At 44.4% G+C, this 26,382-nt stretch overlaps 1 protein-coding gene across 5 annotated transcripts in view; it reads left to right on the top strand.

The window, feature by feature from the left end:
- Positions 1 to 22,905: 22,905 nt before the first annotated feature.
- LOC141156801 (cytochrome P450 3A29-like) overlaps positions 22,906 to 26,382 on the top strand; it is a 93,329-nt gene continuing 89,852 nt past the window's right edge. For 3 of the 5 annotated variants that reach the window (XM_073643232.1, XM_073643216.1, XM_073643199.1), the window contains exon 1: positions 22,906 to 23,075. In XM_073643232.1, the coding sequence (XP_073499333.1) occupies positions 23,005 to 23,075 (71 nt within the window). In that variant the 5' untranslated portion in view covers positions 22,906 to 23,004. Of the gene's footprint in view, positions 23,076 to 24,798; positions 24,898 to 26,382 lie in introns of all 5 variants that reach the window. The other 2 variants (XM_073643207.1, XM_073643224.1) reach the window with 2 other exon arrangements.

Below are 26,382 nucleotides of genomic sequence, written 5' to 3'. Positions count from 1 at the left end.
ATGCTGCGCAATCCACGGTGAGCATGTATCCGACACTAGCTGCATGATTTTAGCCATATATGTTTAATTCTGAAATTTGGTGACATTCCAGAGAAAAACCATGGTTTAGTAGCCACCGGGTACCAAGCAGCACAAGAGACTAGTCAGACAGGCGGGTCCCTGGCAGCTTTTTCCTGCCCTAGAATAGCCTGACTGCGTGTATAACGAGAGATCTGTCACTCAAAACGAGAAGGTAGCTTTTAAACTGTATTTTTGTCCCGATTCCTCCTATCTGAGTGTCTGGACACAGTAAATGACAGTTCTTCCATCCAATCTAGGAATAGGGCATGCTGAGCTGTCAGTATGGTGATGGACAATTCAGTCATCCAATCAGATGTGGGGGGCGTGCTGAGCTGTCAGTGTCTGGAGTGACAGTTTAGCCATCCAATCGGAAACAGGATGAACCGGGGCTTCATCCATGTGTCTCTTGTCCAGAGTAATTACCTGGCTAATTAAACAGCTCTCTGGCTTTGATTGCTGCAAGTTGTAGCTTTGCTCATGAAGTGTGTGCTTGCTCTATGCTCCTTGTCTGATATTCGGATCTTTTCTGCTCGACCTAGAATTTGTCTTGACCATCCTTTTGCCTAGCCCTTTTGTTGTGATCCGCTATGTTCTTAGAGTATTGATCTCGAACTGTTTCCTGACTACGCTATCATCTCACCCCTATGTCTATGATGTTCTCTCCTGGCTTTTGACCTCAGGCCTCTTGACTACCCAGCCTCATGGCTTATCCGTGAGTAGTCACTATTGTCACAATTTTTCAGAGTTAAAAATTTATGGCTGAAATCTTGGATTAGGCAGCATGTATCACATGTCAGGTTCCCCATATTTATATTTAACACTAGCATATATTTTGGCGTGCTGTTACATATGTTTGTGTTTCTTTCTTTCTTTACAGGCTTACAGTGCATTACAGTACATCATTCATAAGCTCCTTCTTCCCCCTAAAAAAACAAAAGCAGGAAATCATCTGAGTGTGTAAGGTGCCCAAACAAGATAGTCATGTGTGAGCTGTAGCCCATGCTCGTTTTGGCACCCTACAGACAAAATGTGTCCTCGCTCTGGTATGCTGCTGTATATGTTACTTTTGGCCAGCTGGCCTCTTCTGACTCCAGGAATTCTTCTGGAACCAGGGCAGCAATCAATTCAGAGGACACAAAGTTTATAAAAACAACCAGAACTTTACTTGGTAACTGGCAGTATTTACAGTATTTACAGGCATGCATAATTGACAAGGCCCAATGGGTTGTCATCTTTCCCACAGGTACCAGATACAACTTCAGCCCTGGTTCCTGATTTAGTTAAAGCATCTCTGTTGATTTCTTCTCTAGCCCTAGAGACTCTTCCTTACCAATGACAGTATATCTGGATCTCAATTCACTCCACCTCCTAGAGCTTGAGTCCTGACTTCTTCTGCAGCTTCGCAGACAGAATGCGCCCCCAGGCCTCGATAACTTTCTCGAGGTTCCCAGGCCAGCTAAGGGAGGGATTCTCTGGCAATCCACTGTCTGGGATACTAGGCCCATGTCTACCCTAACAGCCTTTACAGAGCCTGTTAACTTTCTGCAGTATGCCCTATACAGCCTCCGCAGCAGTCGCTGATCATGTGCCTCGCCCTACCATCCCTGGTGTAAGGCTATAGCTTGGGGTGGAAGGAGATGAGCACTAGTCAACCTCCGTTAGCACTCTAAAGACAAAAGAGGAAGACAACACAGGGGAATTACAACTTGACTTTAGAAGAAACTCCAACAGGGCAGACGGCCTCAAGACTCCAAAGAGGATGTGATGCTGCTTCAGCTAAGTTCCAAGTAGAAATGAGTATAACCGACGACGCCCACCTAGACACACCAGGCATATATATATTAAGATGCCCATATAGTGCCTACCACACACTGTGATACCCATTACAGTGCTGTTCCACACAGCATGATGCTCCTCACAGTGCCCCACATATTATGGTGTCCTTATGATGCCCCCAAACACAATATCATGCCCTTACAGTATGATGCCCCTTCTGCACACTCAGAATAGTGCTCTAGCTAAAAAAAAAATACTCACTTAGCACCAGGCAAGGGAGAAAAGGGGAGGAGGGTGGGAGCTGAGACATGTCGAATCCTGAATAACTTCAGTTCATTAAAGGAGTTCATCGGGCGGGTGCCACATACACTGGTTATAGCAGTCAAATTAGAAAAAAAACAAGAAAAGGACGTATACAGCACTACCAGTCAGATAATAAAAAATATGAAAACTTATTGGAAAATCATTAAAAAGTCATTAAAAACAAGGAAACCTGATGCGTTTCTGGTGCTAGAACAGTGCACCCTTAGTCATAGGATATACAAGAAAATTTGAAAATGCTGTTATATAGAAAAGGAGTGAATATTCACATCAATTAAAGTGCCAATTAGGACAAGAATAAGATCAGCTGAAAATTTGAACCTAGAGGACAAAAATGGAGCATAGAATGACCATGAGATAAATCACGATAAACAGTATATAAATTTCCACTCAAAATATACCAACTCAATATGTGCAAATAATAGAATTAATAACCAAATAAGCATATGACATATGAATCAGTTGTTATAAACAAGATTGCAGGAAAGAGTCAGTGTGTTATGAATTCATAAAGACAATGTGGTAAATATGCTGGAACAGGGGTTAGAAAAAAAACAATAAAAATAGCAGTAAAAAAAAAAAATCCAAAAAATAAAAATATATATATTTTTTTCATTTGTATTTTCCTTCTCTTTTCTCTCCGTTGCCATGTGATAAAGTGTTATATGCAACCTATAAAAGAAATAACTGCAAAAAATATATCAACCAAGAAATTAATAAATGTAAAATAAATAATTATTGAAATTCATACCAAGAGGAAACTTGGTATCCTATTCCAGTATTCAAAATGCCTCACGCAGCGCCAGCTGTTGTTGCCAGCTGCCGCTGCGTGTGGGATACTGGACCTTTTCAATGGCAAAAAAAGAAAAAGATGATAAATCTCCCTTGCACATAACAACAAAGTGCTTTGCAGCTCCAGAATAACCTGGATTATTTTTAATAATATTGGAAATGTGTTCAGCTATGCGTTTCTTTGTTTATCTAGTGGTGTATCTTATGTAATAAAGGTTGCATATACTGCATTGAATACAATATACAACATGGCTTGTCTCACAGTTTATTAACGAGTTTATGCGATGCTGAATGCATTGTGTGAACTGAAGGTGCGTTTTCTATGCTGCGCATAGCAGCAAACCCAACATCTGCTAAATGAACATTTGTAGAAACCTGCAATGGAAAGCCACGATGTTTTGATCTTAGAACAGCGCAATAGACTTTGTGACTGCATATCTCCAAGAGAAACACCCCTTTTAGTAACATATTTGCAACCTCCTTGAATAACCTTGTGGAGGGTGTCATCCTGATTGACAACAGGTAGGTATTTTAATATGATGTTCTTTATAGCATTGACCTGAGGGCTATAGGCAGTTGTAAACATAATATTGGAGGGAGAAATTTAATTTATTGCTGATGTTGTCAGATTCATACACAGCAGGTCATGGCGAGAAATTTTATTTACATGACCAAAACAGCTCCTAATATTCGATCTACTATAACCTCTGTCAGTGAGTCTCCTGTTAATGAGAAAACTCTCCGCAAAAAAATCATCATGAGTGGAGCATATTCCTTTAGCTTGAATGAACTTCCCCTTAGGGATGGCCCTAATTGTGTGTTTGGAGTGTGAACTCGTGGACAATAAAATAGTATTGCCTGCAGTTTTTTTGCGATGCAGTCTGGTGTGAACCCTGTCAAATGCAATATCACCACAAAGGACAACATCCAAAAATAAAATTTCCATAGATAGGTCACTACAAGTGAAGAGCAAGTTCAATTCATTGGCATTGATGTAAGAAATGAAATTTTGATACGTGGACTAGTCACCCCACCAGACAAGGAGTGCATCGTCCACGTACCTACCATACCAGACAATGTGAGATTGAAATGGATTGTGGTCAGAAAATATAAAGAATTCCTCCCACCATGAAACGAACAAAATAGCTAATGAAGGAGAAAATTTAGAGCCCATCGGGGGTGCCCAAAATCTGAAGATAGAACTCTGAATTAAACATAAAACAATTATGTTGGAGATAGTGATGAGTGAGAATGCTCGCTACTGCTCGGTGCTCGCCCGAGCATCTCACCGCTCGAGATGCTCGGCGCTCGCCGAATATTTCCGGGGTTGCTCGGTGGGAGCTCGGGTACCCACCCTGCATGTTTGGCTCTCTTTAGATCAACATGCAGGGATTGTCTGCCACACACTGTAATGCCGCAGCCATGGTGGTTGTGGCATTACAGTGATTGGCTGGCCACACAGCGTCATCAGTTTATATCAGACCTGGCGCCGCAGTGCTCGTCACAGTGTACTCCGCAATCAGGCTGTGTAGGGAGAGGTGCTGCTGAGCTAGGGAGAGATTTTTTTATTTATTAGTTAGTGTAGGTATTCTACTAGATTCTCTACATATCCATCTCAACTAACAGTCCTTCTGAGGACTAATCCAGCTGCAGAGATATCTAGCTAGGCAGGCAGTCAGGATATATAGCAGACTGCACTGCACATACAAGAGGGTCCATTCCAGTTCTGTCTGCTGGTGCTTTTACAAATATTTGAAGAAATAGCCCCAGGTATCAGGGGCCAGGAATATTTTTTTATGTTAATCCTGATTATTTGCTTAAAAAGCAATCCAGAGAACACCGTTTTTCTGCGACTAACTATTTAAAACTGTGTTTTGTCAGTCACATGGATCACATATAATTGCGCAGAAAATATTGCCATTTCTGGCCTCCATTGAAATTTTGTTGCAGTGTGTCAGTGAACTTATTGACACGAACTCGGCGCTGTTAAAAATAGTTACCTACAGGCCAGCTATTTAAAACAGTGGTTTGTCCATCACACGGATCACATATAATTGCGCAGAAAATGCTGCCATTTCTGGCCTCCATTAAAATTTTGTTTCAGTGTGTCAGTGAACTTATTGACATGAGGTCGGCGATGTTAAAAATAGTTACCTATAGGCCAGCTATTTAAAACTGTGATTTGTCCGTTACATGGATCACATATAATTGCGCTGAAAATATTGCCATTTCTGGCCTCCATTGAAATTTTGTTGCAGCGTGTCAGTGAACTTATTGACACGAGGTCGGCGGTGTTAAAAATAGTTACCTACAGGCCAGCTATTTAAAACTGTGGTTGTCCGTCACACGGATCACATAGAATTGAGCTGAAAATATTACCATTTCTGGCCTCCATTGAAATTTAGTTGCAGTGTGTCAGTGAACTTATTGACACGAGGTCGGCGCTGTTAAAAATAGTTACCTACAGGCCAGATATTTAAAACTGTGGTTTGTCCGTCACACGGATCACATAGAATTGAGCTGAAAATATTGCCATTTCTGGCCTCCATTGAAATTTTGTTGCAGTGTGCCAGTGAACTTATTGACACCAGTTTGCTGTTAAAAATAGTTACCTACAGGCCAGCTATTTAAAACTGTGGTTTGTCCATCACACGGATCACATATAAGTTCGCTCCAAATTCAGCCATTTGTAGTGAGCGTGGAAGATATTGTCCTCTATTTAAAATGGGCAAGGCACGTGGCAAGGGACGGGGAACTGGACGTGATGGTGATGGAGCATGCAGAGGCCGAGGTCGGGGGCAAGCTGAAATTGTGCCTTGACAAACACCCACATCTTCTCGCTTGACCTTCCTGTCCCAATTAATAAGGGACCACAGAACACCACTATTGAACACAGAGCAGTGTGAAAAGGTTATTGGTTGGATAGCAGATAATGCTTCCAGTTACTTAGCCACCACCACCACCATCCTGTCTTCCACAAGGTCAAGTCTCAGTAGCCGTGAGTCTGGAGAGCATATTCCTCACCCTGATCTTCCTTCCTCCCACCGTGCCAAGTGCCCAGAGACAACTGATCCCACACTTCGACACTCTGAAAAGCTGTTCACTTTTCCATTTATAGATTTGGGCCTCTCGCCTGGTCCACTTGAAGAGGGGAAAGAGGAGATCGCATGTAGCGATGCCCAAATATTTGAGCAGCCAAGCTCATACGAAGGCGACTGTGGGAAAGTGTAACAAAAGGTGGACGATGATGAGACACAATTGCTAGAAAGTCAGGAAGAGGACCAGGGTGTGGAAGTGGAAGACGAGGTGGTGGATGATATGGTAACTGACCCAACCTGGCCGGAGGACATGCAAAGCGAGGACAGCAGCACAGAGGGGGAGGGAGGCAGAGCACCCCAACAAGCAGGAAGAAGCAGTGTGGTGGCCGCAGACAAAAGGGGGGCAACCGTTCCCCGTAACAGCAACATGACGGAAGTTGCCAGTACAACTGTTAGGTCTTCCCGAGTCTGGTTGTTTTTTAAAGACTCTGCCGATAACCCCAAAAAGGCCATTTGCACTACCTGTTAGGCCAGCATCAGCAGGGGTAGCAAAACTACCAGCCTGACCACCACCAGCATGATCAGGCACTAGGCAGCAAAGCACCCGACTTTGTGGGCCGAACCCCAGGGTCCAGGAACAGTATCTGCAGGTGACACCACTTCTTCTTCCGCTGTTGTACGTGCAAGCCAATCCCCTGTCCATGGTGCATGTGAAGATGCCTCCTGCCTTGCACCTGTCGTTGCACACTCTCAAGTAGCAGCATCAGGAAGCACGTCCTTGTCCCAGCGCAGCATTCAGTTGTTCATACCCCAGTCCTTGGAAAGCAAAAACGCCCCACAGGGGACACTACTAAATTCCCACATTTCGCGACTGCTTGCGCTCGAAATGTTGCCTTTTAGGCTCGTGGAGACGGAAGCTTTCTGGAACCTGATGGTGGCGGCCGTCCCTCGGTACTCTGTCCCCAGCCGCCACTATTTCTCCCGGTGTGCCGTCCCCGCATTACACAAGCACGTGTCCCACAACATTAGCCGTGCCCTCAACAATGCAGTTACTGGGAAAGTCAGCCTAACCACGGACACTTGTGGGCAGGGATGGTACATCTCGCTGACGGCACACTGGGTTAACATAGTGGAAGCCAGGACCCAGTCGGACTTTGGGGCGGAACACATCCTCCCGACACCGAGGATTGTGGGCCCTAGGTCAATCAGGTTTGCCCCCACAGTCTACAGCTCCTGCAACTCATCCTCCTCAGCCTCCTCCTCCTCTTCAGCCTCCATCTCCGAAATTACCACATCAGTCACAAGCTGAAAACACTGCCTCAGCCAAGCGGCAACAGGCTGTGCTGAAGCTAATATGTTTAGATGACAAACAGCACAATGCAGAAGAGTAGTGGACATCTCTGAAAGAGCAGGCTGATCTGTGGCTGACACCACTGAACCTACAGCCAGGCATGGTCGTGTGTGACAATGGCCGGAACCTGGTGGCAGCTCTGAGGTGAGGCGAGCTCACACATGTACCATGCCTGGCCCATGTGCTTAACCTTGTGGCTCAGCGGTTTCTCAAAACCTACCTGGAGCTGCCAGATCTGCTTGTCAAAGTACGCCGCCTATGTGCCCATTTTAGAAAATCAACTACAGCTTCTGCTGCCCTTGCCGTACTTCAGCAGCGTTTGCAGCTTCTGGCTAATAGACTGGTGTGTGATGTTCCCACGCGTTGGAACTCTACACAGCAGATGTTGGGAAGGATTTGTGAGCAGAAGAGGGCAGTTGTTGACTACCAGCATCAACAAGGCCGTCGGTATTCAGTTCAGACTCCACACATAAGACTTCAGGAGTGGACATGGATTTCAGACATATGTTCCAAGCTCCAAAACTTTGAGGACACCACCAAGATGGTGAGCAGCGATGATGCTGTAATCAGTCACCATCCTGCTTCTCTGTCTTCTCAAATGCTCTCTGCTCACAATCAAAGAGGATGCATTGCAGGCGGAGCACGATGAGATGGAGCAAGGAACCATGCAGGGTGATTATACACAGCCCAGCCTCATCTCATCACAATGTGGATTAGGTGACAATGAGGAACAGGAGGAGGAGGGAGAACAGGAGCTAGTTTCATGCGCTATAGACGGTACTATCTGTACAACTGTCATATCGTCTGCTCAGCGTGGATGGCCTGAGGACAGGGAGGAGGAGTAGGTGGAAGAGGAGGAGGAGGAGAAGAGCATGGTCAGTTTTTCTCTTGGTGAGGGCATGGAAGTCTTGCCTGTTAGCAGTCTGGCACGCATGGCTGAGTTTATGTTATTCTGCCTTTCCGTGACCCTCACGTTCTCAAAATTTTTGGTGACAGTCATTACTAGACCCACGCTACAAGGTGAACTTTATATCTCTTATTCCTGAGGCGGCAAGGCCTACAAAAATGAGGCAGTACGAGAAGGCCCTTGTTGCGGAACTATTAAAAAAATTCCCATCTGAAAATACTGGCGGCGAGGTCAAAGTTCGTTGGACAACCAAGGAGTACAGGCGAGAGAGACACAACTCCAATCCAGCAGAGGCAGGGGAACACCGTCAAAGTTCTGGGACAGACCCTCCCATTGCACAGGCCCTGAGGCATGGGGTACTCTCACAATTAGTGCAAAGTTTGGGAAGATGCTGAGTGAGTACCTTGCTGACCGTACCAACGTCCGCCTTGATTCCTCTGTGCCTAATAATTATTGGGTATCCAAGCTGGACACGTGGAATGAACTGGCTCTCTACGCCTTGGAGGTCCTTGCCTGCCCTGCTGATAGCGTCTAATCAGAGTGGGTTTTTGTAACGGGTCTGGGAGGCGGAACCTCTGGGCTACTATACAAGGGAGCGGTCCTTGTAAGGGAGCGGGTGGCGACCAGGCAGGCAGTCACAGCAGGTGACCGGGACAGTCTCTGGGTGTACGGGCAGGAGGTCACGGCAAGTGATCAGGGCAGTCTCTGGAAGAACGGGCTGGAGGTCACGGCAAGTGACCGGGGCAGTCTCTGGAAGAACGGACTGGAGATCACGGCAAGTGACCGGGGCAGTCTCTAGGTAAAGGGTAGGTACGACCTGTGATGGCTGAACCTCCAGGTAGGCTAGCAAGGCAGATGGAGGATGTGTGCTCCCAGGTGAGCAAGCGAGAGTCTCTGGAATAGCAGGTGGTCACAGCACGTGACGGCGGAGCCTCCAGGTAGGCAAGCAGGCAGGTAGCGGAGAAGCGCTCCCAGGTGAGCGGGCAAGAGTCTGGAATAGCTGGTGGTCACAGCACGTGACAGCGGAGCCTCCGGGCTGGCAAGCAGGCAGGTAGCGGAGAAGCGCTCCCAGGTGAGCGGGCAAGAATCTGGAATAGCTGGTGGTCACAGCACGTGACAGCGGAGACTCCGGGCTGGCAAGCAGGCAGGTAGCGGAGAAGCGCTCCCAGGTGAGCGGGCAAGAGTCTGGAATAGCTGGTGGTCACAGCACGTGACAGCGGAGCCTCCGGGCAGGCAAGCAGGCAGGTAGCGGAGAAGCGCTCCCAGGTGAGCGGGCAAGCTGGTCCATAGACAGACTGACCGGAGTTGTAAGGCAGACCGTCGGACCTCAGGCAAGCAGGCAGGTAGCTGATGTGCGCTCCCAGGTGAGCGGGCAAGTTGGTCCTTAGACAGACTGACCGGAGTTGTAAGGCAGACCGTCGGACCTCAGGCAGGCAGGCAGGTAACAGGAAATCAGGCAGGATTAGGACAGCAAGCTGGCAGGAATCTGGCAGGTAACTGGCAGGTAACTGGCAAGGGACCTGAGGGCTGAAGCAGAGTAGAACGGTGCAACAACATTGCTCGGGCACCTCCATTTTGGAGGAGGTGCCTTATATATGGTAAAGTCCTCCGGCCATTGGCCGGGGACTCCTTAGGACGGCGCGCGCGGCCCCTTTAAGAGGGAGGGAGGGCGCGCGCGCGCGTCCTAAGCACAGTGGCCGGGAAGGAGCGCGCGCTGCCAGCAGAGCGGGAGAGGGACGCTGGGCACGGAGCAGAGCGGTGAGGGGAACAGCGTCCCTGCCTAGCAGAGGGCAGGGACGCCGGCACTACAGTTTTTAGTGCCGCTGGTGGAATTATAACTGATAAGTGCATCCGCCTGTCAACTGAAAATGCTGACAGGCTGACTCTTATAAAAATGAACAAGGGCTGGATTGGGCCAGACTTCTCAACAGCACCGAATGATAGCGCAACATAAACTCAAATCCAGTGTCTTTTTTTGGGAGGTGTATTCTAATGCACCTTTTCACACCCACACATGGGTATACGGTTCCTGATTTTGGCTATTTGCTATTGTCTCCCTCCTTCTCCTTATCCTCATCCTCCACCACCATATCACCAGGGTGACCATGGTCCGTGGTGCAACACCCACATAATTTTTTTAAAGGGTGTTTATGATGCCCGCAAAAAATTTTTTTTATACAATATGTTCATGTATACCACCCAGGGGTAATTGTTTGTCAGCCAATACACTTAGTGCATGGGCAGTACAAGTATAGGAGACCCGCTCTTTTCTAATGGGAACAATTTTTTATGAGCCCTCCTGCACGTCTTTTCCAAGCTACATTGGAGTGCCTCCCAATTTTTGGCAGCCCTTGCATTCACTACATAGGCCAACACTATGATAGACCCACTTCCTAATAAGAAGAACATTGTTTTCAGGAGGCCCTCTGACCTCCTCGTCTCTTCCAAGGGGCATTGGAGTGCCTCCAATTTTTTGGCAACCCTTGCATTTACTGCATAGGCCAACACTATGGGAGACCCACTTCCTAATAACGGGAACATTTTTTCATGAGGCCCGCTACGTCTCTTCCAAGGGACATTTGAGTGCCTCCAAATTTTTGGCAACCCTTGCATTCACTGCATAGGCAAACACAATGGGAGACCCACTTCCTAATAATGAGAAAATTTTTTCATGAGGCCCTCTACGTCTCTTCCAAGGGGCATTGGAGTGCCTCCCAATTTTTGGCAACCCTTGCATTCACTGCATAGGCAAACAGTATGGTAGACCCACTTCCTAATAATGGGAACATTGTTTTCAGGAGGCCCTCTGACCTCCATGTCTCTTCCAAGGGGCATTGGAGTGCCTCCCAATTTTTGGCAGCCCTTGCATTCACTGCATAAGCCAACACTATGGGAGACCCACTTCCTAATAATGAGAACATTTTTTCATGAGGCCCTCTACGTCTCTTCCAAGGGGCATTGGAGTGCCTCCCAATTTTTGGCAACCCTTGCATTCACTGCATAGGCGAACAGTATGGTAGACCCACTTCCTAATAATGGGAACATTGTTTTCAGGAGGACCTCCTCTAAGTCTCTTCAAAGGGGTATTATGGTGCGTCCAAATTTTCTAAGGGGTATTGGGGTGCATCAAAATTTCGGGCAGACCTGCCACTCACTGCATACGCAATAACAGTATAGGAGACCCACTCTTTAGTAATGTGAACAACAAAGCATAGCCGGCTGATGGCTCTCTAAGAATAGTGAGGGCCCACTGCTGGCCCTTTAAGAATAGTAAAGGCCGCCTGATGGCCCTATAAAAATAGGCTTTGTGACTTTCAGAGTCCCTCCTTCATAAATGAAACAGGATGTGTCTGATCATGTTTCACACACCACATGGCCAGATAAGGTTGTAAAATGTTAAAATGGCATTTACTGGTGAATGCATTTGTCACGGTTGAAAGCAATGCAAAAAAGAAAAAACGCATCAAAAACGCTACGTGTGAACATAGCCCAAGGTGTGGAGGAGCATTTTTGTTTTTGGTCATTTATTTTGCCTTAAACACAAGTCTTTACCCTGGAAAGGAAGTTCCTTAACATAGTTCCCAGGAAAATCCATTTTGGTTTCGTTTTTGTATGTTTTATTGTGAGTCCTTAAAAGTGGCGTAATACCTCTGACAACGTTGTTGACAGCAGTGACCTGGGACTCAGAAATACTTTCAGGGGTCTTCCCCATGCTGTTCCCATGTCATTTGAGCACTGTTCCCATCAATTTGGGCAATTTTTAGGCCCTCTGCAGACCGCCGGGGGGAGACGCCTGAAAAATGCTTGCGTTTCCCATAGACTTACATTGGGGTCGTTGTTATGGTTGAGCACCCGAGCATTCCAATTTGCTCGACCCGAGCATCGAGCACCCGAGCATTTTAGTGCTCGCCCATCACTAGTTGGAGAAGATAATTGAGTGATGTCAGAATAAATTGCTTTAACGGGGAAGAATACGTTGTATATTTATCCAAATGATATTTTATGGCCAAAATTGCTAGATGGTGAGGTATTGAAGAATACAGATTAATGACGTTGCATGTGGAAAAAAAAATAACTAGGTTGCCATTTAAATTTGTCAAAGATTTTCAAAACGGTGTAAGTATCCATAAGACAACCCAGGGTCCAAGAAATGAGAGGCTGTAAGTGGTTGTCAAGCCATTCACTCAAATTCTCATCGAGCGAACCAATGCCCGATATAATCGGGCGAAGTGGAGGGGGAAAGGACTCCTTATGCAGCTTGGGAAGACCATGAAAAATTGGTATAATAGGGTGGTCAGGCAAAAGCCATCTAGAAATGTTATTGTTGAACACACCCATTATGAGACCGTCATTTACAATTTGCGATAATTCTACTTTAAATGCAATGGTAGGATCTGACCATAAAATTTTGTAGGTAGAAGGATCACGTAAAATATTCCAAACCATATTACAATAGAGGGTAGAATCAAGAATAGTAATGCAGCCGCCCTTATCAGACTAACGTATGACAATGTTTGGATTAGCTCGTAGCTCCTGAACAGCTTTAAACTGACTGGCAGTGAAATTACTGGAAACTTGGGTAGAACGCGTTTCTTTATGTCAATTTCTGAGGTCTCTCTCCACCAAACTTTGGAAAAGGTCCAAACAAGGGGCCCTAGATTGAAGCGGGTAATAAGAGGGATTATATGGAGTGACAGTAATGTCACTGTCTTGGACTTTGTGGAGACCAACTGATTCATCCTGTAAGAAAGTAAGGATTAATAGCGCACTTTGTTCAGAAAGCATAAGAGAAGCATTATTGGTACAGGGAGTTGGTATATTGTCCATTGATTCAGGAGAATTATTGGATTGTTCTGAAAAAAAATGCTTCTTAACCGTGAGTAATCTCGAACATTTGTTGACGTCCCAGATGGTGTTGAAAAGGTTAAATTTCTTTGCAGGAACATAATTTAATCCTTTGGCCAAAACGTTAATTTGTATGTCAGAAAGAATGGTGGGAGTTAGTATAATGACACTTTGCAAATTCTTTTCTAATGAAAGAAGCGGCATCTTCTCTCCCTCACAGGATATGTTCTCCAATCTCCTGTGTCTGGCTCTCCTGCCACCCTTCGTCACCCTATTGCGTTTTTTGGCACATAGGAATGTGCCTGATGTCTAGAATCAGCACTGGAACACGATGTATCAGTTCCACGGTCGGAGATGTTATACTCTGCCGATGAAAATGAGACTGATTTATTGCCTCCAAATTCACGGCGTTTGTGCCCCATGCGTTTTTTTAGGATTGGTTTGAGAGGGTCATCCACATTATTCCTGGACAACGTGTAAGTTTTGGCATATTTATAGTCAATTAAATCTCTGTGGAATTTAGACTCTTTGGTTTTGGTGATTAAATCCTCTAAGGATTTTAGGTTGTCCATCATCCTTTTATTAAGTTGATTATAGTCGGGAGTATCCAGTGATTTGTTAACTTCACCTTGGATTTTTTCAATACTAATTTTCAGTTCACCAAGCCTGACTTCCTCGTAAGAAACAATTAACTCCATCAGCTTTAATGAACATTGGGTCAAAATAGCATTCCATTCATTCATAAATTGATCTGAAAATATATGTGGGAGATTTTTTTAAACGTAAACCCCTGGGAACCATTTTTTCTCCACATACTTTTTTATAGTATTGCGGTCCCAGCAAGTACAAAGTTTCTGGCTTGAAAGCTTCTCTAATTTGGAGAACATATCTTTCAATTCTGGAGACTGGCTGAGATGAGATGAGATTTTTTTTTACCTTTATTTTTATTGTTTTTTTCTAACCCCTGTTCCAGCATATCTACCACATTGTCTTTATGAATTCATAACACACTGACTCTTTCCTGCGATCTTGTTCATAACAACTGATTCATATGTCATCTGCTCATTTGGTTATTAATTCTATTATTTGCACATATTGAGTTTCTATATTTTGAGTGGAAATTTATATACTGTTTATATAGGGAAAATATATATTCTTGTACCGTGTTAGCCAGTAAATAGAAAAATATTTAGATTTGAGAGTCCTCAGTGGTTGATACCTTTTAATGGCTAACTGAAAAGATGGTAACAAATTGCAAGCTTTCGAGACTACTCAGGACTCTTCATCAGGCTAGTATAACACAAAATCTGAAGAGTCACATATTTATACACAATAAGACACACAAGAGAAAAAAAAAAAAATAGTTAAGACAGGTGATGAAAAGCAGAGTTATTATGGAAGAAATAAACAGTTCTGACTATAAATATTTTAGCAGTTAATAGATAAGGAGTGTGAAGGTTTTATTGTCCTGTGTCCAGTGTTGTGATGACCTCACAGGTCTGAGAGTCTGAGGAGCACATTCCTTAGTTGATGTAGAATGACATAAATCCATGCGACACATTCATTCCTGCTCTGAAAGTGTTAAAGGTCATCATCAGTTTATATTCTGAGACTCTTCTTTCTCTTTGAGATTTGAAATTACCTTTTAATACTAGTAATTTCATATCTTTTATGCTGTGATCAGGGGAACAAAAATGCTTGGCTACAGGCAGATCTATTCTTCTTTCTTTTATTGTGTGGCGATGATGATTCACCCTTGTTCTAAGTTTTTGCCCTGTCTCCCCTACATAAAGACCCCCAGCTGGACATTTGGTGCATATAATTAAGTACACTACATTAGATGTGATACAGCTGAACGTACCAGGGATCTTATAGTCCTGATGTGAATTGGGGATCTTTATCTTGTCTGTGATCGTTATACATGGACAGGTTTTACATTTTTTCTGGTTGCAAGGAAAGGTTCCTGTAGCTGGTGGAGATGACAGGGAGCTTCTGACAATGATGCTTCTTAGATTTGGGGGCTGCCTGAAACACAGAAGTGGGGGGGTCTGGAAATATGGATTGTAATCGGGCATCTTTTTGTAGTAGGGGTTGTAGTTTCCGTGCAGCTCTTCTTAGCGCCTCCAGATTTGGATTGTAGGTGACTACTAGAGGCACCCGGTTGCTTTCTTGTTTAGTTTTGTAATGTAGGAGATGATTCCTCGATATTCTGGTGGCTCTTGTAATCTGGCTCTCAATTGTTCTCGGATGGTAGCCCTGTTTCAAAAAGGTCTTTCTGAGGCCATCAAGGTGTTTGTCTCTATCCATATGGTTGGAAAATATCCGATTGTATCTGATGGCTTGGCTGTAAACAATAGAGTTTTTTATGTGTTTTGGATGGAAACTGTCCCATTTAAGGTATGTAGGACGGTCGATTGGTTTCCGGTACAAGGATGTCTCTATTTCATTGTTCTGTAGCTTGATGATGGTGTCCAAAAAGTTAATTTCAGTACAGGAGTAGTTGAGTGTTAGGTTGATGGTGGGATGAAATTGATTAAAGTGTTCATGGAACGTCTTTAGCTGTTGCTCAGACCCCGTCCAGATGATTCAAATATCGTCAATGAAACGATAGTAGGCCAGAGGCCTGATGGGACATGAGGACAAAAAGTCACTTTCAAGCTTGGCCATGAAAAGATTTGCGTACTGTGGAGCCATTTTACTTCCCATAGCTGTACCAGTTTCCTGTAGATATATGTTGTTATCAAATTCAAAGTAATTGTGGGTGAGGATGAATTCTGTAAGTTTGACCACAGAATCAGCAACAATTCCTGTATTTTCTATGAAGAATTTGCAGGCATTTAGTCCATCCTTGTGTGGGATATTAGAATACAAAGATTCCACATCCATGGTGGCCAGGATGGTTCCTTCTGGTAGAGGACCTACTGCTGCTAGTTTATTTAGTAGATCTGTCGTGTCCTGAATGTAGCTGGGTGTACTCTTTACCAGGGGTTTAAGAACACACTCTACCCATCCATAAACTTGCTCAGTAAGGGTGCCCACACATTAAATAATTGGTCTTCCTGGATTTCCAGATTTGTGGATTTTGGAGAGCATATAGAATGTCCCTATTCTTGGACTCTCTGGTATCAGGTCATCGGCTCTTATGGATTCGTCAGGCAGACACGATACCAAGTTGTTTAGTTCCTTGTAATAGTCCTGTGTAGGATCAGACTCCATTTTTTTGTAGTAGCGCGTGTCCACCAGTTGTCTGTTTGCTTCCTTCATATAGTCTGATGTGTTCATCATGACTATTGCACCACCCTTGTCAGCAGGTTTAATGATGATTTCTTTGTTGGTTTTCAAAGATTGTATGGCCTTTCTCTCCTGGGCACTGATGTTTGATGCTTGTCTCCTGTTTGTGTCTAAGATGGTGGATTTTATCACATGTCTGAAGGAGTCTATATATGTATCCAAATGAGGGTTTCGTCCAGGTGGAGGTGTCCAATCTGACCTCTACTTGGTTGTCAAAATCCCTTTTCCTTCAGTTAGGGTGGGTTCTGAATCTTCTGTAGCATTGAAGTATTCCCTCAGGCGCAGTCTCCTGAAATAATTTTCCATATCACTACAGAGTTCAGTTTTATCTAGGGCCTTAGTAGGACAAAATGAGAGTCCTCTAGAAAGCATGGTCAGCTCCGCTTTGTTTGGTGTATAATCTGAGAGATTGATGACACAGTTAGATGCTTCTGTGTCTGGAATGGAGTGGTTGTCCAAATTGTCAGGTTTTGGCTTTGTTTTGTAACTGTTTGTATAGCGTCCTGAGTTTAGGCGCAATCTGTGCAGCTTCTTTTCCTTGTTATGAATCAGAAGGGTCCGTAGTTTGTTATAGTATTGCTGCAATTTTTGCTCTGTGTTTTCTGTAAGTGTTTTCCTCCGAGTTTCAAATTGCCCTTGGACTTTACTCTTGATGCTCTAGAAGACATTTAAAAGGTGGTTCCTTAGTCTCTCAGAAGTCCTGTGACAAAGGTTTTGTGCATAACGAGTATTGTAGGTATGAAGAATTGGGTTTGTAATCCAGAGTCCTTTGGGAATTAGATTCTCCTTTTTGCATTTAGATAAGAAAAAAATGTCGCTGTCCAATTGTGCACGTTTCTTCAGAAGTGGCTTAAGTTCCATGAAGATGCGGTACATTCTGGTATCCTCCATTTTGATATAGGGAAAATATATATTCTTGTATCGTGTTAGCCAGTAAATAGAAAAATATTTAGATTTGAGAGTCCTCAGTGGTTGATACCTTTTAATGGCTAACTGAAAAGATGGTAACAAATTGCAAGCTTTCAAGACTACTCAGGTCTCTTCATCAGGCTAGAATAACACAAAATCTGAAGAGTCACATATTTATACACAATAAGACACACAAGAGAAAATAAAAAATAAAAAAAAATAGGTAAGACAGGTGATGAAAAGCAGAGTTATTATGGAAGAAATAAACAGTTCTGACTATAAATATTTTAGCAGTTAATAGATAAGGAGTGTGAAGGTTTTATTGTCCTGTGTCCAGTGTTGTGATGACCTCACAGGTCTGAGAGACTGAGGAGCACATTCCTTAATTGATGTAGAATGACATAAATCCATGTGACACATTCATTCCTGCTCTGAAAGTGTTAAAGGTCATCATCAGTTTATATTCTGAGACTCTTCTTTCTCTTTGAGATTTGAAGTTACCTTTTAATACTAGTAATTTCATATCTTTTATGCTGTGATCAGGGGAACAAAAATGCTTGGCTACAGGCAGATCTATTCTTTTTTCTTTTATTGTGTGGCAATGATGATTCATCCTTGTTCTAAGTTTTTGCCCTGTCTCCCCTACATAAAGACCCCCAGCTGGACATTTGGTGCATATAACTAGAAGCTAGGTCTCATGGATGAGCGTGTTTGTTGTGCTCCTGCAGCAGGCACAGTTTCACCAGTCACATGGTCTCGGAATCTGAGTGCACCATCAGCAACTTGTCCACTTCCTTGTCCCTTACCGCATGTCTAGTTTTACTAGAGAAAGGACAGTATGTGGCCCTGAAAAGGACTTTTGTTTGAATGGTGCAGCAGCAGTGTACAATAGCAATTAAACACTACCTATATGCCTACTCTAATCTAAGCTCTCCCTCCTAGATCAACTCTCCCTGAACTGCTTCCTGAAGACAGTGTGCCGAGGATCGCCTCACCAGGTCTTATATAAGACCCAAAGATGTGATGCGGATGGCCAATCACAGTAATGCCAGTAGCCAACATGGCTATGGCATTATCGTACATGGCGGGTAATCCCGCATGTTCACTGGTTATCTAACAGCAGCAAAACATGTGTGGCGGGGACTCGAGCATGGCACTTGAACACCTGCGATACTCGATCAAGTAAAGAGCGTACCCGAGCACCCGATGCTCGATCAAGTATCGAGAACACTCGCTCATCACTAGAAGCCAGGACAGTAAGTATTCCAATACATTTTTATATACCATGCTTTTTTTCTGTTCCTGTGTTAACATATATTAACTTGATGGATAACAAAAGTATGATGCTGAGTCAGTTTTCACGGCCAGGCCGTGAGACGGGGTAGTCAAGGAGTCCGAACTCAAAGCCAGAAGGGTACGTCATAAACAGAGGGAAGAGGCAAAGGCGTAGTCAGGTAGCGTACCATTGGTCAGAATACCAGGAGGAAGCAGATCAGAGCAGAAGGGGTTAAACAGACGGATGGTCAGAAAAAGGTCCAAGGTCAGGCAGCAGAAGATCAATAAACAGAAAGCAAGGCACAGAGCACAAACCACACACTAGCTGAATGTACGTCTGGCAGAGATCTGGGACAAACAGCTCAGTTAAGTAGCCAGGCATTCACATGGGATAATGAACACCTGAAGATAGCCATTGCCTCCCAGTCTCAGATTGGACAGCTGAGCTGTCAATCACCCCACTGACAGCTATTGCACGCCCCTGTACCAGATAGGATGGTCGAGTTGTCAATCACAGTACTGACAGCTCCAGCACGCCCCTGTACAAGATTGGGCGGCTGAGCTGTCAGTAATTGCGTCCCAGACATAGTGGGGGGTGGAACCGTGACAAAAAGGACATTTTTGGGCTTTTGTCAGCTTAATGTAACCATATAGATACACTGAGGGCCCGATTCATTAAGACTGTAATTTGCAGTGATTCATTATCTAAGGTAATAGCATGATGTTTCCTTTATATCAGATATATCATCTGCATAGAGCATCCTGGCATGGTGACATTGAAGCCATAGAATGATTAGAGTACACAAATAGGGATCTCTGCAGCTTGTTTTGCCCTTTTGTCTGCCCTACTTCACAATGGCTGCGGGGACATTATGTGCCGCGTACGCGCCTCTCGCTCTCTCCCTCACTTTCCAGATGCTGCTTCATCCGACTGCGACATGGTCGCACTCTGGTGATGTACATCCGGTGGTGGAGGCGATGGCGGGTTGTGCGCGGGTACGGCGCCCGGTAATTAGAGAGTCCTTCTTGGTAAGTCGATTCAGCTGTTGTGGCCCTATTTTAAGCCTACACAGCCTTTCCACCTTACTCCCTGATGAAGCAGAAGCGAAACGCGCATTGGAGTAGGTGGAGGGGGATGTGGTGTGCCTCACAGGTCGGTATTCTACCGGTGCTTGGAATCAATTCAATTAATTGTTTCATACCTGATGTACCTGGGCTCATGCAAGAGATGATCCTTTGCCCAACATTTGAATAGGGTTAAAAGGCCTTTTTTGGTCAGTGCAATGTGTGATAAGATTAGGTATAAATTTGATACAGGAGTTGGCGACCTTTGGGCATGTGCAATATACAGGTGCATCTCACTAAATTAGAATATCATCAAAAAGTTAATTTATTTCAGTTCTTCAATACAAAAAGTGAAACTTAAATATTATATAGAGTCATTACAAACAGAGTGATCTATTTCAAGTGTTTATTTCTGTTAATGTTAATGATTATGGCTTACAGCCAATAAAAACACAAAAGTCATTATCTCAGTAAATTAGAATACTTTATAACAAAAGCTTAAAAAATGTTTTTAAAATCCGAAATGTTGGCCTACTGAAATGTATGTTCAGTAAATGCACTCAATACTTGGTCGGGGCTCCTTTTGCATCAATTACTGCATCAATGCGGTGTGGCATGGAGGCGATCAGCCTGTGGCACCGCTGAGGTGTTATGGAAGCCCAATTTGCTTTGATAGCAGCCTTCAGCTCGTCCACATTGTTGGGTCTGGTGTCTCTCATCTTCCTCTTGACAATACCCCATAGATTCTCTATGGGGTTAAGGTCAGGCGAGTTTGCTGGCCAATCAAGAACAGTGATACTGAAGTTTTTACACCAGGTATTGGTACTTTTGGCAGTGTGGACAGGTGCCAAGTCCTACCGGAGAATGAAATTTCCATCTCCAAAAAGCTTATCGGCAGAGGGAAGCATGAAGTGCTCTAAAACTTCCTGGTAGACGGCTGTGCTGACTTTGGTCTTGATAAAACACAGCAGATGACATGGCTCCCCAAGCCATCTCTGGAAACTTCAAACTAGACCTCAAGCGGCTTGGACTGTGTGCCTCTCCACTCTTCTTCCAGCCTCTAGGACCTTGATTTCCAAATGAAAATTGGAACTCTGGGACCTTGTGGAGTGTGTCAATGACTGCCTTTTGGACATCTGTCAAGTCAGCAGTCTTCCCCATGATTGTGGAGCCTACTGAAACAGACTAAGGGACCTTTTTAAACGCTTAGGAAGCTTTTGCAGGAGTTTTTTGTTAATTATTTTAATTTACTAAGATAATTTCTTTAGTGTTTTCATTGGCTGGAAGCCTTAATCATCAACATTAACGGAAATAAACACGGGAAATAGATCACTCGGTTTGTAATGACTCTATGTAATATATGCGTTTCACTTTTTGTATTGAAGAACTGAAATAAATTTACTTTTTGATGATATTCTAATTTAGTGAGATGCACCTGTATGTTTAATTTGGGTTCAGCTGTGTTTGCAACATTTCCCTGATTCCTTTATGGATAAAGAATGTAAAAATGGTATTTCAGCTACCCTCATAGACTTATAGACCAATAATTATGATCAAATAACATTGCACATTTGATAACTGGCCAGGTAGGCAGTCACTGTGATCATAGATCTGTATATTGGTCATTTTCATGTGACCATGCACACTTGCACTTTAAGCCTATGTGCCCACGATGCAGAAAGAAGCAGAAAATTTCTGCAGCATTTCTGCATCTCAATGGCAGAAAAAACGCATGCAGATTGTGCATGCGTTTTTCCTGCCAAATACATGCGGATTTGAAGCGTTATTCACATGCGGTTCCGCATGCGGATTGACAAGCGCTTTCCAGGCGATTTTAGCATCACTTGGAAAGTGCTTGACAACTAGGTCACACTATATAAATCCATGCAAACAGCATGGATTTATATAGTGTGACCGTAAAAGAATGTTTAAAAATAAAAAAATAAACCTATACTTACCTTCCGATGGCCCGGCGTGTGTTGCTGCGCTCCTTCCTGGCTGCCAGCTGATCGCGGGACACTGCACTGAAGGGCCTGCGGTCACATGACTGTGACATCACCGCAGGTCCTTCAGTCCTGCCCGCAAGCACAGGGAAGGAGACCGGGGGCCGTCGGAAGGTGAATATAATCTTTATTTTTTATTTTATTCTTTTTTTTACAGGTACAATGGTACCCAGGTCTGGATGAGAGTCTCCTCTCCTCCAGAACTGGGTACCATCCGCACATTGAAACGCATATAATCCGTAAGTACAAATGTACTGACACGGATTATGTGCGTCTCAATGCAAGTCAATGGCGGCGATTACGCCGTGCTTCCGCAAAATTAATGGACATGCTGCGTATTTTTGAGCGCAGCATAAACGCTGCGGAAAAATCCGCAGCATGGGCATTGAAAGTGCGGAATTGCATAGGGGACCATGGCAGAAGGCTTACCATGCGTTTATCATGCGTTTACGCTGCGGAAATTTCCGCACCAAAAACGCATGAAATATGCATCGTGAGCACACAGCCTTAATCTGATGTTTTTTTGTGTAATGAAATCATGAATATAATGTCTTTATTTTCTTACAACTCCAGTGACATCCTTGCATCTTTGTTTTTGGGCCTGGTATATACAAATATTTGTGGCTCATCCATCCCCCTCCATTTTTGTGATTTTATTATCTCTTTTTCTTCTTTTTTTTCACAAACCTTTGTTTTTTAATCATGTGTTTTTATGATAATTGTGTTCAATAAAAAATATATTTTTTAATCATAGTTATTTGCCTAATTTTCAGTAATTTATATATAGGGTGTCATTTGTGGTGAGCCTTCTCTACCTGTAGCTCACTAATATGATGTAGACAAGGCCTAATGCAGCTTTTAGATGGGTAAATAATTGAGTTTTCAACTGTCAAGCCATCTAAACAGGCCAGCAAAACACTTGTTTGTCAGGTGTGATTATGTTTCAGCCTGTTTAAAAATTATAGTTCTTGGCTTCACATCGTCTTGTGTAAACGGGACACGGGCTGCTGAGAACAATGATGTCCTTTGTGCACAGAACAATCGTATTAGCTGTCGTCGGCCAACCAACTTGCATGTAGCTGATCACTGCAGTCAAATTATGTAAACTCAGCATAACAAAAAATTCTAGTCTTTTCTGTACATGCTAGAAAAATTATAGAAGTAGAAAAAGAAGTATATGCTATATCTGTGCACACAAGTCCCTGGTCTGTGGCCAAAACTGTTCTCATCTATTTGATCCATCCTCCAGGGCAGCATCACAGGGGAGGAGGGGGGGGAGTAAGGTAGCCGGAAATGCAGAAAGACCACCAACAACAAGAAGGGAAAGACAGGGCATATAGAAAAGAGCGTAACATCGAATAAAGCTTAAGAATGTACCTCATCCCAGATTTCTCCATTGAAACATGGATTCTGCTCATCACACTGCTGGCACTTCTCACTTGGTAAGATTCCCATCCTTCACTCTCTCTTTATATGAAGTGGTTTGTCTGTTCTTTCAATATAATAGGAGAAAGATAATGGCTTTACAGCCATGAACCTGAATGTGTGTATTCTTCATTAATGGATGGGACATATTTACCATAAACATTCCTGTTGCCTCCTATTCCTAAGATCAAAAAACATCACAGAAAAAGATAAAGCCTTAGCAACACCATGTCAGGTTACCTATGCACTAGCAAGATGCAGCAAGCCTCCATGATAAAGGCAGGAGGAGCACATGTGCAAAATACTGATGCGACAGCCACTCACTAACCTACCAATTCATGGAGGGGGTGGCTGTGTAGTATTATACATGCACACAGATGGAGCTTGCATAGGGCACAAGTCACACAGATACGTGTGATGCACAGTGTCTGACTTACAGCCTATTGATGACACCCACACTATTAGATCAGGCGAGCTGCTCAGCATTATATAAGCGCACCAACACAGGACAGATGCACCAAATAACCAAGCCAGCACTAAAAGGGGCCTGGCTGCTTCCTGTGCAAAAAACATGAAAAATAGTATATAAATATATATTTATACATACATATATAGTGCTGAGCAGCACGCTTAATCTAATAGTATGGGTGTCATGTGCTGCCCCCACCTTTATCATGGGGGTCTGCTGCATCTTGCTAGTGCATTGGTAATCTGACCTGGTGTTGCCAAGGCTTTATCTTTTTCTGTGATGTTTTTTGTGAAATTTTGCACCACGGTTGCTATTCCTAAAATCAGCAGTAGGTACCGAGCCTAAACATGTACTATGTTACCACATTACTGCACATCATGTTCTGTTAAATGAACACCCTTTAATAAAATATTAACTAGAAGGTAAGATGGGGAATATGTAGACCTCTATTCATCATTTAGTTTCTCCACGATTCTGCAGTAATTTGCTCCTTTTTAGTGAGTTTAGTATTTGCACCTTATTGTCTATGCTTTTTTTGCCATTTTTTTTAGTTATTTTTCTTTTTAAAGTTTTTTTTTATTCTTTCTTAAAAACTTTGCTTCTTTAGATGTTTTAGGCTATGTGCCCACGATGCGCCCACAAAAATTTCCGCTTCATTTCTGCATGTCTTTGACAGTAAAAACGCGTGCGGATTTTTGCACGCGTTTTTGACATGCGGATTTGCCATGCATTTTTCTAATGCATTGAGTAGGCAATTCCGCATGCGTAAACGCACAAATAATGGACATGCTGCGGATTTTTCCGCACATAAAATCCGCTGCGAAAATTCCGCAGCATGGGCACAGGACATGCTGATTGTCATTGGGGAACATGGGGCACGTATTACCAAGCGTTTTTCAAGCGTTTCGCAGCAGAAATTCCGCAGCAAAAATGCTTGAAAAACGCATCGTCTGCACATAGCCTTAGACAGATTCATGGAATGTGACTTGATGCATTTTTTTTCTTTTTTGGAGTAAGATTTCTGAAGGAGATTAAGATTTAATGCATTTTAGATTTGCAACTGTTGGTGCTAAAAAGTTGGAAAAACTGGTTTAAGAAAAAAAAATGTGATTGTGCACTAAATTCATGAACCTTGTACACCATCAATCCCAAATGATGAATTGGGCATATAGTTTTTATAACCAGCACAGTGTATTAACCAATAGCTTAAGTGCCCTCTAAGGCTCCGTTCTCACGATGATCTTTTGATGAGTGAGTTTTTGATGTTGCAGATTGACTGCAGTGACCCCAAGCGAAAAACCAGCTGCCTACATCCCCACCAATATCCAGTAGAACAAATAAAAGACACTAACACGAATTGATGGGTGAAGGTCGGTCACAGCTTTACTCATTAATATATATTTTTATAGTACAATAACAAGGAAGGCACTTAAAACTTTAGAAGAGCTGGACTAGTAGCCAAATGCCCTTCAACAGGCCAGTCAGCCTACATAGTCAAAACATTCCGGTGCTTCATTTTTTGGATTAAACACCTAAGGAGGATCCTGTGTAATTCTACACAAGAGCTACTACCTCTGGCACCAAGGGGACAATTAAGCTGTTGCAGAGACACAGGCTGGCTGCAGGGATGTGTGTGTGTGTGATTGGTGCAGCGACACAGGCTGGCTGCAGGGATGTGTGGGTGTGATTGGTGCAGAGGCACAGGCTGGTGCAGGCTGGCTGCAGGGATGCGAGTGTGTGATTGGTGCAGAGGCACTGGCTGGCTGCAGGGATGTGTGGGTGTGATTGGTGCAGAGGCACAGGCTGGTGCAGGCTGGCTGCAGGGATGCGAGTGTGTGATTGGTGCAGAGGCACTGGCTGGCTGCAGGGATGTGTGGGTGTGATTGGTGCAGAGGCACAGGCTGGTGCAGGCTGGCTGCAGGGATGCGAGTGTGTGATTGGTGCAAAGGCACTGGCTGGCTGCAGGGATGTGTGGGTGTGATTGGTGCAGAGGCACAGGCTGGCTGCAGGGATGTGTGGGTGTGATTGGTGCAGAGGCTGGTGCAGGCTGGCTGCAGGGATGTGAGTGTGTGATTGGTGCAGAGGCACAGGCTGGCTGCAGGGATGTGTGGGTGTGATTGGTGCAGAGGCTGGTGCAGGCTGGCTGCAGGGATGTGCGTGTGTGATTGGTGCAGAGGCACAGGCTGGCTGCAGGGATGTATGGGTGTGATTGGTGCAGAGGCACAGGCTGGTGCAGGCTGGCTGCAGGGATGCGAGTGTGTGATTGGTGCAGAGGCACAGGCTGGCTGCAGGGATGTGTGGGTGTGATTGGTGCAGAGACACAGGCTGGCTGCAGGGATGTGTGGGTGTGATTGGTGCAGAGACACAGGCTGGCTGCAGGGATGTGAGTGTGTGATTGGTGCAGAGGCACAGGCTGGCTGCAGGGATGTGTGGGTGTGATTGGTGCAGAGGCACAGGCTGGTGCAGGCTGGCTGCAGGGATGCGAGTGTGTGATTGGTGCAAAGGCACTGGCTGGCTGCAGGGATGTGTGGGTGTGATTGGTGCAGAGGCACAGGCTGGCTGCAGGGATGTGTGGGTGTGATTGGTGCAGAGGCTGGTGCAGGCTGGCTGCAGGGATGTGCGTGTGTGATTGGTGCAGAGGCTGGTGCAGGCTGGCTGCAGGGATGTGCGTGTGTGATTGGTGCAGAGGCACAGGCTGGCTGCAGGGATGTATGGGTGTGATTGGTGCAGAGGCACAGGCTGGTGCAGGCTGGCTGCAGGGATGCGAGTGTGTGATTGGTGCAAAGGCACTGGCTGGCTGCAGGGATGTGTGGGTGTGATTGGTGCAGAGGCACAGGCTGGCTGCAGGGATGTGT

This window comes from Phyllobates terribilis, unplaced genomic scaffold (genome assembly GCF_046119375.1).
Source record: "Phyllobates terribilis strain yellow unplaced genomic scaffold, ASM4611937v1 Scaffold_1__5_contigs__length_1240528914, whole genome shotgun sequence".
NCBI lineage: Eukaryota > Metazoa > Chordata > Amphibia > Anura > Dendrobatidae > Phyllobates > Phyllobates terribilis.
The sequence above is the reverse complement of the archived record's forward strand: the minus strand, read 5'-3'. Positions and strand labels throughout refer to the sequence as shown.